The sequence below is a fragment of the Pagrus major genome, chromosome 4, assembly GCF_040436345.1.
Source record: "Pagrus major chromosome 4, Pma_NU_1.0".
In the NCBI taxonomy this organism is placed as follows: domain Eukaryota; kingdom Metazoa; phylum Chordata; class Actinopteri; order Spariformes; family Sparidae; genus Pagrus; species Pagrus major.
Genome location: NC_133218.1, coordinates 38153338 through 38167530, shown reverse-complemented (window position 1 = coordinate 38167530; position 14193 = coordinate 38153338). Strand labels below are relative to the sequence as shown.

General features: G+C 42.2%; 1 protein-coding gene across 3 annotated transcripts in view; it reads right to left on the bottom strand.

Moving 5' to 3' along the window:
• Positions 1-5: 5 nt before the first annotated feature.
• Positions 6-14193, bottom strand: part of LOC140994479 (serine/threonine-protein kinase BRSK2-like) — a 60613-nt gene continuing 46425 nt past the window's right edge. For all 3 annotated transcript variants that reach the window (XM_073464119.1, XM_073464118.1, XM_073464120.1), the window contains 6 exons: positions 13630-13678; positions 13031-13154; positions 12280-12460; positions 10439-10531; positions 6508-6555; positions 6-3415 (listed from right to left, as the gene is read on the bottom strand). In XM_073464119.1, coding sequence (XP_073320220.1) covers positions 3192-3415; positions 6508-6555; positions 10439-10531; positions 12280-12460; positions 13031-13154; positions 13630-13678 — 719 coding nt within the window. In that variant the 3' untranslated portion in view covers positions 6-3191. The remainder of the gene's footprint in view (positions 3416-6507; positions 6556-10438; positions 10532-12279; positions 12461-13030; positions 13155-13629; positions 13679-14193) is intronic.

The window sequence follows — 14193 nt, the reverse complement described above, 5'->3', positions numbered from 1 at the left end:
AGCTCCAAAGTCAACAGATTTATTTCCTTTAGCACTGAAGTTGTTCACAGTAACATCACAAGGGAATACATTGCCAGTGGTTATCCTGCTCAGTAGTAGCGCTCCGTGCTCCGAGTCCATTCTGTGTGCTCTGGATTCCCCCAGTAGAAAAAGAGGAAAGCGAACAATGAAAGGTATTGCTTTAATTTTTCTCTCTGATAACCCAACACCCACCGAGCCGGTGAGCAACCCGATCGCCAGAGAGGTCCCTCTTTGAGAGAATGAGTAAGGAGGATGCATTGCACGGTTACTGTGTGGACACAGTAATCAAAAAGAGGGGCGAGGGAAAGAGGACGGCGAAAAGAAATAAAAAGCTTACAAAAGAAATCAGAAGGCAAATTAAAACAAAAGCACATAAAGAACATAATAACATAAATAAGTGGAGAGAAAAAGGGAACGGGAGAACAATTCCAACGACGACATGCAAAGAAAAGACGAATGCTGAACATGCAAACAACCGTACGAGGTCAAAGCTAAGAGTAGGAATCCTCTTGGTTTTTTAAATAAGCTTGTCAGTAAACTTGGCTTATTTACAGAATGAGTGTTTTGGTGAGATCTGAGTCTTCATACAGACGGAGGGAAGAGGGAGCCGACAATTATCAACAAAGGGTTTGTTCCTCTCAGAGAGGCTACGTCTACATTCTTAAATTACGGTAAATCATTTCCCAAACGTATATTACAAGGTTTCTCTCGTCAAAAAAGCCGGGAAAAGGAACAAAACGCTCACAAACGTTTTCGAGATTTCTCGGTGATCAAATAACTTAAACATGACAAAAATATCCTTAAATAATTTGACGTTAAGAAACATTCTCTACATCTCTCATATAAATAACGGAGAATAAATTAATAACAAAAAAAATGACAATACACAATAAAGTACAAAAATATACACAGCAGTTCAATATTGTAAAAAATTATAATGAAAATTAAAAATGCGCTGACGTGATGTAACTGAATCCAAATCTGAGTCACTTCTCAAAAGTGCAAAAGGAAAAGGAGACGTTTCATTGGTCGGCCTGGTCACAGCAGACGGACGGCTGAATTCATCTCTGTGAAATAGTGTTGGTCTACAAACGTACTGAGTGAGTCGCTGGTGAGGTTAGATAACATGCTAGCATGATCAGTTGGTTCAGAGTTTATTCAAAAGACGTGTTCGTTCACTCGACTCTCATTACTGTCTACGAACCAGTTCAAACTCCAGCAGAGGACGTTAAAGGTGTCATTTGTAAGAAATGGCCAGAATCAGAAGGTAGCTCCAAAACCAGCTAACCGCTAACCACTGCTCTATATACTTAGCTGTAGCAACTAGCTGCCATTAGCAAGGAGCTCAGTTAGCCGTGGAGCTAAGCGGCCCTACTAGCTGACAGGAGTCTGCCCACACTGCAGCCTCAGATAACGTGGTAACGTAGTCACCGGGGTCAGCGGGGCTCAGCACCAGGATCTGAAGTCAGTATTCACAGCTTTGAAACCGTGTAATTATTTTGTCACTGGGGCCCAAAAATACTTCTTCCCTGAAGCTTACATTGGGAGAGAGCAGCTGTAAAACAGTGGAGAAACGACTCCTTTGACTCATGATTTGAACTGAAATTTGGAAAGTGTAGAAGAGGCGCAAGATTAAATAACTTCAGTTCTATTCAAGTAACCGCCTCGGTCGGTGGAAACGCTCTGTGAGACGCACAGATCTGGGTAATTTTATAGCCTGAACACAGAGTCCAGGTTTTAATGTAACATCCTTGGACCAGGCTCACAGGCCTCCGAGGTACAACGAGACGGGACAAGCCGGGGCTCGTCTGCTTAGCATGCTAACTTCAGTAGACATCTTGCGTCAGTCGCTGTTGTTTCGTCACTTTCTTTTTGATAATATAAGTTAATGTTTTAAACTGATATTCTGGCCGTGTCTTACAGGATGATGACACACAGCTAACAAACTACGATAGCGTCCTCCACTTTGTGTTCTCCGGCTCTACGTTCCCTCAGAGTTCAGCACTTTCACGCCAACAGACCCTCGTGTGTCCCAAAGATGATGAAAAACACAGGTTTATTTCAGCCTCGTGAGTGAATCGACTCCTTGCAGCGATTCCATTGGAATGAATTCATTTCTCCAGGAAAATGTTTTTTTAGATGCTGGTGTGACCAGGCCTGCACAGGAATACAAAACAAAATATGGCAACACAACTCTAAAACGTAATGTCACGACTACACTTTTTGTACATACGGAACATTATTTAATCTGTACAACAGAATAGATCATTCATTTATGTAATATCACCTCCCCCCTTATCATACTTTTATGGGCAGCCTTCGAACCGCTCGAACCGTTTTACAGAAACGTCACAGAGCGAGCTCCAGAAATCTGCCGTTCACAAAGAAAGACGACATTAAAAAGAATTACAATCCAGCCAGCGTTCGTCCGTCTGCCCTTCCTCCACCGCTCCTGCTTCCTGTTTGTCAGCGTGTGCAACGTCATTACATCCCGCAAAGAAGTCATGTTTGTGTAGAGGACCACATACAGTATGTGTGTGTTTATGTACATGTGGGAGGAGTAGAAGAGAGAAAAGAGTGGAGGGGATGTGTGTGTAGATTGACAAACATCACTGTCTTAAGGCTTTTTTTTCTTTTTACAACTCTTCTGAGATGTGTCTGTTTGGTCTGGTGGGGAGAGGTGGACTCTACTGAAAGGACTGGAAGGGGCGGGGAGGGGGTGAAGTGAAGTGGGGGAGGGACAGGGAGGGGTCCTCTGTCTTTTCTTCAGTTTCGGACTCTCGTGGTGGTGGCGGGCCGCGAGCGGGCCGCTGTCTCCAAGAGCCGCCGAGGTTAATAGTTATTATGGATGATCCCTGGTGGCAGAGACAAGTCAAGCCATCACACATGTGAGGAGGACACACACCCACCGAAAGACCCCCGAGGACACAGAGAGGGACACAAGGTAGGGACAACAAAGCTACATTTGCTACTTATTGTAAAATACTGATCAACTTTTAAACTGAATAGCCATTCCCAGTATACAGTACAAAATTTATAGGCAAAAAGTAGATTTCTTTTTTTTGTTCTCACTCCTAACTAAAGGGTAAAGTTAGCAGCTCTCCTCTGTCGTTCTCTTGTTTAATGACCTGATAACTGCTTTTCGTCTAGTCATGCACAGCTACCGCTCCTTAAGGTTGTTCCTGTGTCCTGTTGCTGGCGGCCATCTTTGTTTTGTCTTTGCCGGGGGGGCATTTAGAGTCATTGGGCGGGGGCTGGTTGGGCTTGCTGCTGGGGGCATGCTTGGCGGGGGAGCTAGGCGTGGCGGGGGCGCCAGGGGAGTGGGACGCTTGGATGTTCTTCTCGTCTGAAAAAAGCTGTTTAATTACGTCAAAGAAGTTACTCAACGGGCTGCCTACACAGATGGGAAGAAAAGAAAAAACAAAGAGAGAGAGAACAAACAACAGATGAGCAATGAGGTTAACGTGAGGAGAAGAAGAAGAGGAGGAGGAGGAGGTGATGGAGGGATGAGAGGAGGAGTGGAGGCGGAGGAAAGGAGACTCGTCAGCCGGGGGGGAAAGGGGAAATGGTTTCAGGGTCGTTGAGGCCGGAGGAAGAGTTGGCACCACGAGGAGCCGGTAAAGTGAAGTAATGTCTCATCTCTACAGAGAGATTAGTATTTCTGTCGGTATCAGTGAGGTCAGTGTTGGCTTCAGAGTCTCGGTTTCCTCTGCTGGCTGGAGAGCTAATGGAAGCGCTGGAAGACGGCTCAGATCTCTACGTGTCAAACAAGCTTTTTACTGAGAATGATTTTTAATATAATTACATTTTTAATCATCACGAGTACAGAAATTAGCACATTTTACTCAGATGATACTCAAAGTACATCAGTCTCAGCTGCACAAGGTCGATGGGTACGTGCTTAACTCGCTAACAAACAGCTCAGTCTGTGTACAACTACAGTGGCTGTCACGATTTAACACTACAAACTGACTTCAAGTGATAGTTTGGGTCTTTTGATGTTGGGTTGTATGAGGTACTGATCTCTAGTCAGTGTGTTACCTGCAGTACATGACCGTCGGCTCTGCACTGCTCAACAGTACCAGCAAGCAAGATGTATTTTAGCCACCGAAAATAAGTCAGCCTTAAAATAATATATATCCGTTTAAGTGAACGCTATGTTTCAAACATCTTTGGTGCTTTGCCGTCAGACAGCCTTTTCCACATTCCACTTGTGTGTAGGAATACGGATGTTGTACAGTTGAGGGACTGAAGTGCCAAAGGAAAGCGCCAAAAATGTTCAAAACATAGCGTTCACTTAAACGGATATATATTTTAGGTAGTTAAAATATGTCTAGCTGTCGGTGCAGTTCAGCAGTACAGCGCTCTGCTTCTCTGATGTTCACACCTCACACAACCTCACATCAGAAGACCCCAACTATCACTTTAAGAAATTCACGAAAATTGAGCAAGAAGATAATTTCCTTCGATCACTTTGTTTTGTCATCGTGTCCCTGTAGTTCTGCCGCCTAGCTTGGCCTCGGCCCGGTGCGTCTGTACGATTCCTACATTTTTAGCACATCTACATTCACAAAATGAAAACCTCGTATGTTTCTTCTGCTTATGATTAGTTGATACTTTAATGCAGAGAGATGTTCACATTTCGTGCTCTCTTCTCTCAGTGTTTACACAAATGTTTCTGTGTGAACGTCTTCCAGAGCGCCCGCTAACTCTCCATCATATCAACATCCATCACAACAACATCCAACATCCACCCGTTAGACAAAGCTCTTTGTTAAGTGTTTAAAACAGTCATGAGTGAATTAAACGTGCAACAGTACAGCACAGTGCACACATTAATACACAATCATCGCCAAGGTTAGTCTTCCAACAGTGTGTCCCTCAGTGATTAACATCCTGTTTGTGTGGTTGCTGATGAAGATCCACTGATTGTTGTGGTAACTTACCATGTGACCTCTGTAACAGTGACATGTGCATTTCTGGTGTCTGATTCTTTGTTCCAGTGATTTCAAATATGGAAAGTTGATGATGAGGACGGGGGACAACCCACTGTCAAGCTTCACCATGCAAAGGGTTACTCAGGTCAGTTCAGAGCTACACACACTCACACACTCACACAATGAAATATATCCATCTTATTGAGTCATTTCATCTGCCGTCAATCTGCCTCACACACCTCCGTGAATAACAACAGGACAACTAACAACTAAATTATATCTGTATTCATGTATTTACATATTGATTACTGTCCTGCTGTGTAAGTTAAGAGTTCAATCAATTACTAACCGGAACTCTTGACAATCAATTCATGATCATATTTTTTAGTTCTGGGCTCTCCAATGTGAAAATGTGTTGCATTTCTTTGTCACGTGAAATGATTTTGGTCTTTTGGTTTTTAGAAAAGTGTGAAAGAAATTATTCACCATTTTCATAAATTCTGTAGAACAAACCAGTCGATTAATAAAAGGTTTGATTGATCAGCCACTGATCGTTATTGGCCGATATTGGTTCTAAATAGTTTGATCGGTGGTCTTTATAAAGGGTCATTCTGTACCAACTCACGAGAAGTTCATGTCGTGGACCTTCTCAAAATAATTAAATTCATGAGACTGAGCAAAATCCTGCAGCCGGACTCCAAATACTTTTTAAGTTATGAATTTTTGAAGTTTGGCCCTCGGAGCTAAATTTCAACATTTCAGTGATTCTGTGTAATCTGAACTTCACCAAACGTTTATTTTTTTTACTGGACGGGGTTGAAATTTGTCGTGAACATCCACAGAATCACAAAAATGCTGAAATTTAGCTCCGAGGGCCAAACTTCAAAAATTCATAACTTAAAAAGTATTTGGAGTACCGCTGCAGGATTTTGCTCAGCAGAAGTTTCAACATGATTTTTTTCAAGCAAATCTAAGACATGAACTGGGAAAAGTTCTGGATTCTGGGTGAGTTGGCCTGGAATGACCCGACAGCTTGCTGCAGGGCTCGAGACTAACCGCGTCCTGTCGTCTGATCTCGGAGCACCGTTAAGATCAGCTGATGATCACCTCTATGAGTCACAGTCCTCTCAGCACAGGATCAATTTACTGATGAGACGTACTAAATACATTCACGCCAGAGGATCCTATTTTTGACCCGAGAGCTTTTCTTTAGCGCTAACTTTAACTTGTATGATGACGTTCTTGTCCTACACCTCGGTGTCGTGCTGTAATAACCACTGCAGCCTCGAGCGCGTTTAGACTTCAGTTTCGTTCTGCTCATGTCATCAGAATAAGGTATTTTTAAATGAAACAGTTGACCTACATGTGTTTCACATTTAAATGACTTGTTAAGTTGAACTTATATTTTTGCAGCTCACACTCTCTCTCTCACACGTGTTAGTGCACACAGGGCGTGTTGGTGACAGGCCTCCACAACGTTGCCAGTGTGTGTTAAAAGCCAGAGTTAAGGTGTTTGTTGCCGGGAGCTCCCGGTCGCTCTGGGTCTTACCACGCTTGGAGGATTTACTGGGCAAAGAGGCTGAGCGCTGAGAGCCATCTGAGAGCAGAGGACAGTGTCAGAAACACCAACCGACTCACTGAGGCCCAGTGCTTCATCATCATCAGCTGCACACTGGCTAAAACACTTCACTTCTCCTCGGTACCAGTTTAAAGGGTAAATAACTCCAGACACGGTGAATGTTCAGCTCATTTCCATCTCGCTTCAAAATTCAATTGTTTTTTTTTTGTGATTAATTGCAGCTGGAGGGGTTCCTCTTGTGTTTCAGTCAATTCTAAGTCTGACAATCTTTTATCTCCAGCGCCGCTGCTCAGATCCAGACCTCCTGGAGGAATGAACAGCCGGAGTCGCATCAGATTCTTCTCTGATCCGGAGCCGTTTACCGACGGGAGGAGAGCTCAGGTAATGTTTTGAAGTTTTCTTCACGTTATATTTAGTCTCTCTGACTCTCTCCTGGAAGTTATAGCGACAGGCGGCCAAAGAAAACGCACTTTGAATAAAGTGGATTTCTCTGGTTTGTAGCAGAAATGTTGCATATTATGTCTTTAACATCATTTACTGTCATTTAAAAATATAATATGTAGCATTTCTGCATTAAAATGGCCAAAAAACAAGAAATATAAACTTCAAAACATTACTTCATCTGTGAACATTATAAATTGTAGATAAATGTTTGGGTTGTGACTCCAGAAAGCAACATCTGGGTTGTTAGCTTTGGTCCAGAATCAATTAATGGTATTGATCACTTTAATCACCAAAATCTGGCACATGACCAGGAGACGGCGTGTTGGACAAAGATACAGAAGCTTTTTTTTGCTACTTGGCAGCAATTTTTGTGTTAATAGCACGAAAATTTCCAAAAGATATTCAGACAGGAGACTTTGGTAAGCTGAACACTCACTGCACAGACATTACCCTTTAAAATCCATCTGCTACTGCATCCACACAAGTATGAGCTAACACTCACACAGACCATCAGGTTCATGTGTCTGCGGAGCTGTAAGTGTTCAGTAAAGTTCATCAAACACATGCAGATCATCTGCTTCTGAGGCAAAGAGATCAGCAAACACAACCACAAACGCTGTGCTTGTTTGCTCGCTCACTGCGACATACAGTAACACACAGTAATACACAGCATGCTTCACTTTAGTTTTTCAGTGGCAAACGCACAGCTGTGTGTGAATGGCAGCTCACCCAGAACCATCGGCACACAAAGAGTTTGGCGACCCTGCTTGTGATTAGCCTGGCCGGTACCGGGCCCAGAGGCCAGCCAGCCCAACGGTGTGTGCATGGTTCTGGGTTGGCATTTCATTCAGCATGCGAGTCATTCAGTCCATCCAAGTGGCATCAGAGTAAAGCTGTGGATGACAGAAGCAGGTGGCATGGAGAGGCAGGCCAGATAGATAGATAGATGAGAGATAGATAGATCGATAGACTGATTGATTGATAGATGTGGGTTATTGGCACATCTACACGGTGGGGGGGGTGACTCATTGTGCATACAGTGCCTGATAACAGTTCCCATCTGTGGCAGTGACTGGGTCGACTGGTCCTACTGGTTCAGTGTGTTGAAGTGATAGTTTGGAGTTTAGTGTGACTCTTGTATTTGGAGCTCTTCCAGCTAACCAGCGGCTCACAAAACAAAGGTGAACAGCGGCTAACGAGGCGGAGAGGCTGGATGTTTGGTCTGTTAGGTTCCAGTGAAGCATCGCGTTGGGCTGAGTTCAGTTAAAGTAACAGTCAATGGATTTTTACGGTTTTACAGACTAATAAACTGTTTATGTACATAAAGTTTGATTCTTTGTTCATTCAATATTTGAAAACTACACGTTTCAGATAGTCTGTAGTATAAAATAATATATAAATAATTTTATTTTGAAATCTTAAGTAATAGTTATATCACAAACTATTTTTAATTCAGATGATCGAAAGTCTCTTTTCTCTCAGCGTTTCAAATCACACTTGTGTCTCTATAAAACCTAATTTTTGTTGAAGTTTATAAAAACATACGGGACGCTGTCATGTCTTAACATCTTTAACGTGATGTCTGAAATACATTTTATTAAATTCTATATTTTAAACCTTTTCTTTATAAATGGCTGATTTATTAAATTGAGTTGTACATTTCATAATTTTGTTTTTAAACAACCTCCCACAGTTTTGAATACTGCTGGAAATTTGCAGTTTAACAAAAAGATATTTTATAACTCCAGTAAATTCCCCTTTACATAATAGTAAACTAACATTTACAATGATTAAAAAACATTGTTAACTTTTTACTGCTAAGCTTTTACTTACTGTTTATCATTTATTTCATTTTATTAACTGTATTTTCTGTTCTAATAAATCTTTGTGTATGTCAATTTTATTATTTTTACTGCTTGTTATCTTTTATTTATGTTTTTATTTTAACTACTGATATTTTATCACCGTCTTATTCAATTAACAAGTTTGTGTATTTTTTGTGTCACTTGTAAGCACTTTGAATTGCATTTGATTTGTCTGAAATGTGCTTGTAAATAAAGTTTGATTGAATGAAGGAATATTAACTTTTTCTGACATTGTTGAAAATGTGCACTTTGAATTCTGTGTTTATAATTGAGGTCAAAGATGGTGTTGAACTGAACTCCATTAGATTAAGAGATGTTTCACATTTTTTGTCCTCATGAGGACAAAATATTAGAGACACCTCTGAATATAATGCAGTCCAGTAAAATACCATCACTACCTGCTGTCTGTCCTCAGTGATAAAGGATGTAACTGAATTTATACCTCTAGAACAGCGTCAACAGAAAAATGAGCATTTTAGGTATTCAGAAAGTAAACTTTGGGGCGACACGGTTGGATTGGAGCTCATTGCACATTAACAGATATAAATCTGACAATTTTGTTATTATTATTCATAACTAATTGACAATTGTCAAGTTCATTAAAATTGTCTCACTTTACTTTATTAAAGCGAATAAGACTTGAAAGACAGAAATTACTTGGCGAGATTAAAGGTTTTTTGCAGAACATTTGCTGTTTTACTTTTGTTTTGGAGCCGCTGTCTGTCTGGAGACCAGAGGTCACTGCTAGTCTATATTAAAAAAATCCAAACTATCTGGACTAGCTTAGTGTCGTGGGAGCTGAGGTGATGTGACTGTGTGAGGATGGGTTGTAGTTACTCTACTTCACCACCAGAGGGGACCATTATCAAGTAAATAACCACAGATACACCAACAGGAGAACTACAGCGTCACACTAACAAACAAAACTAAGGAGGACGAGTGGAGAACAGTCACTCTTTCTTTTCTTCCATATTTTTATAATCCGTCCATCTATCTATAGGCAGCCCAAAATATCCAATCACATCCAAGAGGACCTCAAAGATTTGTGTTTGTTTCACTTCACACTTCAAGTATGAATATTTTCTGAAATGTTGACACTTTTCTACCTCTTTCAGATAACAAGAGCTGAATGCACAAATGTAACTGCTAATCACACATGTTCAGTTGTAAACATCCATTTTCCTGATTGATCCGACTGTTGGCCTGTGTGTTTCTGCTGAGTCAGACGTCGGGTGAGAGCCGAGCGGCTGTCTGCGGAGGATAAATTACAGTTTGACGTACAGCTCCTGAGTAATCAGTCCTGTAAATGCACATCTAGAGCTCATTGACTAATTTTACCATGTACTGTATGTGTGTGGGTGTGTGTGCACGCCATGGTATGTGGCAGGGGCATGCACGTGGAGATGCCGTGTGCTAAAAGCAGTGTGCCGAGCTGAGCTGAGCCGAGCGGGTCCGAGCCAAGGTGGGCCGCAAGTGTGGCTGTGCTGTGAGGATGCCGGGAGGGAAGGAGGGAGGCTGTGAGGACGTGGAGGAGGAGGAGGGTTTGGAGGGTGTAGGCGTGTCAGGGACGGGTGGCGAGGGACTTCACTTACCAGATATCTGTGGCTGGATGCCAGGCTGGTCGTTAGAGCTGAGCAGCTGGGCCTGGATGGTCTCAACCACACGCTTGAAACGTCGGCTGGGACCTGATGAGGAACAAACGGAGCCTCATTAGGTTTTATTACAGGTGACTGAAAGCTGTTTACAGGTAAAGGTTATGTAACATGGCTGTTTTCAAGCCTTAATTAATGATCATGACGAGCTTTAGGGACACTCGCCACAATAAATCTCTCTGCATCAATTTCATCAATTACTGTAGACTTTTATAAAATCCATCCGAGCGTAAAATTACGAGACTCAGTCAGTTGAGACGTTTTCTGCTGGTGAACTTTAACACAGCTGACATAATTTATTATTGAGGTTAATACAAATCTCATGTAATTTAACGTTGTGTTTACATTGATGGGACTCAGACTGTGTTGGACGTGTTACACTGACCGACTCCTGTCTTCGTGTCTCTGATCGGATGTGGATTCGGCCCATTTTCTGCTGCTTGAAAAGATTGAAACATTCATGATGCGGCCGCGTTCAGGGAGGATTCAGGAACCTCGACATTTCTGCGCTTCAACTCACTCGTGATCTACACCGAATACTGCTCATTTATTCATGTTTTTTACAGACTCCCAACTCATCACATTGCATGGCTAAAAGCAGGTGGACACCCAAACATTGCGGCCATATGTGATAACACGACATGGAACATGGGATTGTGACACGCTGGCCATTAATCTGCTGCTCTAACAGCCTCCACCCGTCTGTGCTCAGTCCTTCTACCAGAAGCTGGACTTGCTGCAGGGATTTCCTTCCATTCAGACACCGTAGTGACACTTTTCCGTCTCCCACTGAGCACTGTTTTGGTGATTTACAGTAAAAAACTGGGCTAAATTTGTGGTGCATTTCAAGCCTCACTCTTTCACTTCACCATGGTACTTAATATAATGTAGGAAACAAACTTTAGGTGTGTTCGTAAACCTATGTTTACATATGTTAGAGTGTGAATGACTGATAGGTACAAACATTTTTTAAATCAGTCACCTCAGCCAGGAGCTGCACATGTGCTGTAGCGGCTGCAACATAATCCTTGAGGGCAACTTTTACCGTCACTAAAACTGGTTGTTTTTGCAGCTTACAGGCTGAGGTTGTTATTCTAAGTGTCTGACAACATTTCCCAAAGGAGCCCTACAGAAATCGGCCATTTTGCTAGAGTAAAATCCTTTTTGTTTAACCAGAAACAGCTGCTGTGTCGCCCTCGCAAATAAGCCAGACTCCATTCACAGAAACCACAACTTTATATCCGTCAAACACGACAGAAACAAAATAGATCTGAGAAAAAAAGTCTTCCACTGTTCCAACAATCAACAACTCTAGTTAGGTTGAAATAAACCCTCAACTCACCGCAGCAGATGTGAAAATATTCTGTTGCTACACACCGTTTTCCCCGCTGATTCTCTGCTGCTGACCTTTTCACATCTAACATGGTGTGTTAAGGCTTTATTTTGATCAAACCACAGTTGGAAAGACAAACGAGACGAGTTTTATTTTGTTTTTGTCGAGTTTGAGTATTAAGTGTATTTTATGTGAATTCACGTTACAGTCTTCAACAGCCCAAAGTGACATTTCAACACACAACAGTCCAAAACCAGAAGATATTATTAAAACAGACAAAAAGCCATAAAAACAGGAAATGTTTGGCCTTTTTGCTTAAAAGACATCTTAAACCTTTTCACCAAACTTCACCACACATTTTCCTTTTGACCCTCAGATCAACAGATCAATACTCACTGGTCTGTAATCAAACATGTGTTAGACTGTAAGTACTGTGTGTTCTGTTCACCTGAGAGCAGGGTGAAGGTGACGGAGTAGATGCCGTTGTCCTTGGTGGCGCTGCTGCTCTCGGTGTAGGTGATGTCCACCTGGAACTTCACCGGCTTCTGGAAAACCGTCGGACCGGCTGTGGACTTGTACTCCGCCCTGAAGCTGGTCTGAGAGATGACGCTGTGGCTCAGACTGGGGATCTGAGAGGAAGCAGACTCTGAGTCAGCAGAAACACAGACAAACAACTTCTGCACCAGTAAAGATGGCAGCATGGATGTGAGAGGAAGAGACAGGAGCAGACGGAGACGGTGTGTTGGATGTTTTACATCTGAACACATCACAGTGTTGTGCAGCGTCAGCGTTGGGCTCAACGCTGACAACGAGACATGAACAGACAGCAGCCTGCTGCACATGATGCCGCTGTCCGCATGAAAACACACAAACTGACTGAACACACACCTACACACAAGTTACAGAACATATTCTCTTATAATTTAAAGGAATAGTTCTGAATACTTTTCCATTGTACCGCGGCGGGTTAGGGTAACTGAGGTTACATAAATAATGCACTTATTTTTACCCAAACCAAAATGTTTTCCTGAGCTCGTTCTCATGCCTGAATCTAAACAGGCTTCCAGTGAAGGTCTGGTATGCCTGTAGGTGCTGCGCTGAATCTGTCATGTAGTTTTAGGAACGGTGATGATATGTTGATTCATCAGGAAAAAGAGAACAGATGATGGATGGATGTTTGGAGCAAAGAGGAGACTCACGGAGAGGAAGGCGTGGACGATGTCTGCCTTTATAGAGCTGAGAGGTTTGTCTCTGATCACAATGAAGATCTGCTCCTCCTTCTCCAGGTTGATGAAGTTACCGAACCACGACTTCTTAGCCAGTCTGCAGGGACGAGACAGACCGAGATCACGACTGGATTCAAAACATTGGATCAATGGATTTGTTTACACCAGTACATGTCTGACATTAAAAATATACGTGATCAAAATCTTACTGGTTACTCAGAACAGGAACTTCAGTTTGTACTTTAACACATTTAGAGAGTTGGCTAAAATTTGGACTCATTACTTCGAGTAAACTTGTGGATTTCTCTGGTTTAAACATTGTTGGAAACGTACAAAACTCAACAAAATCTTTAACTTGCTAAGCCAACAATGAAAACACATCTGCTACAACCACTCAGCCTGCTAGAAAGTTACAGTACTGCAAACTATAATACACAAGATTACTTTTTAAATACGTGTGTTTCTGGATTATATGTGGACAATCAGAATCAGAAATATTTTACTGACCCGAGGGAGAAACTGGACAGTAACGGAAACAAGAAACAACATTTTGCACCTCCCACATTACTCACTCTGGAGAAGAGTCTGGAGTTAGACTGGACATGTCTTCCTGGGTGGGAACTGTGGAAATGAAGGTCACAGAGTTACGTCTGTGATTTGTGACTTCTTAGATATTTCTTACATAAACCTCTGATCAACATCGACTTCCTGCTGTCTTCACGTGCTCATAAGGATGCTTCTGTTTTTCCACTGAGCGTTATTTCAGATTAAAACAATATAATCTGTCTGTAAATGAGATTATCTGGTCTCTGTTCAGTTTGTCTGGAGGGACTCTGTGGCTCTATTACAGCATCTACAGGAAAAGCACCTCAACTAAACCATAAAAAATGGTGAATTTTCCACTTCCTGTAATGAGATAGTTATCTTGAGTGTGACATGGCCGGAGGCGGCTGTTTGTCATGATGAGGCTGCAGCAGGTGAACCGTTAAATACTTCCATTAGGAACACAGAGACGATTTGTTCCCCTGAGCTACAGGACTGCTGCATAAACACTCTCTGCTGAATCAATAAGAGTGAGATAATATCCTAAAGACCTGATCTAAATAAATCATAAACTCCCGCCCACTCTCCCCGCC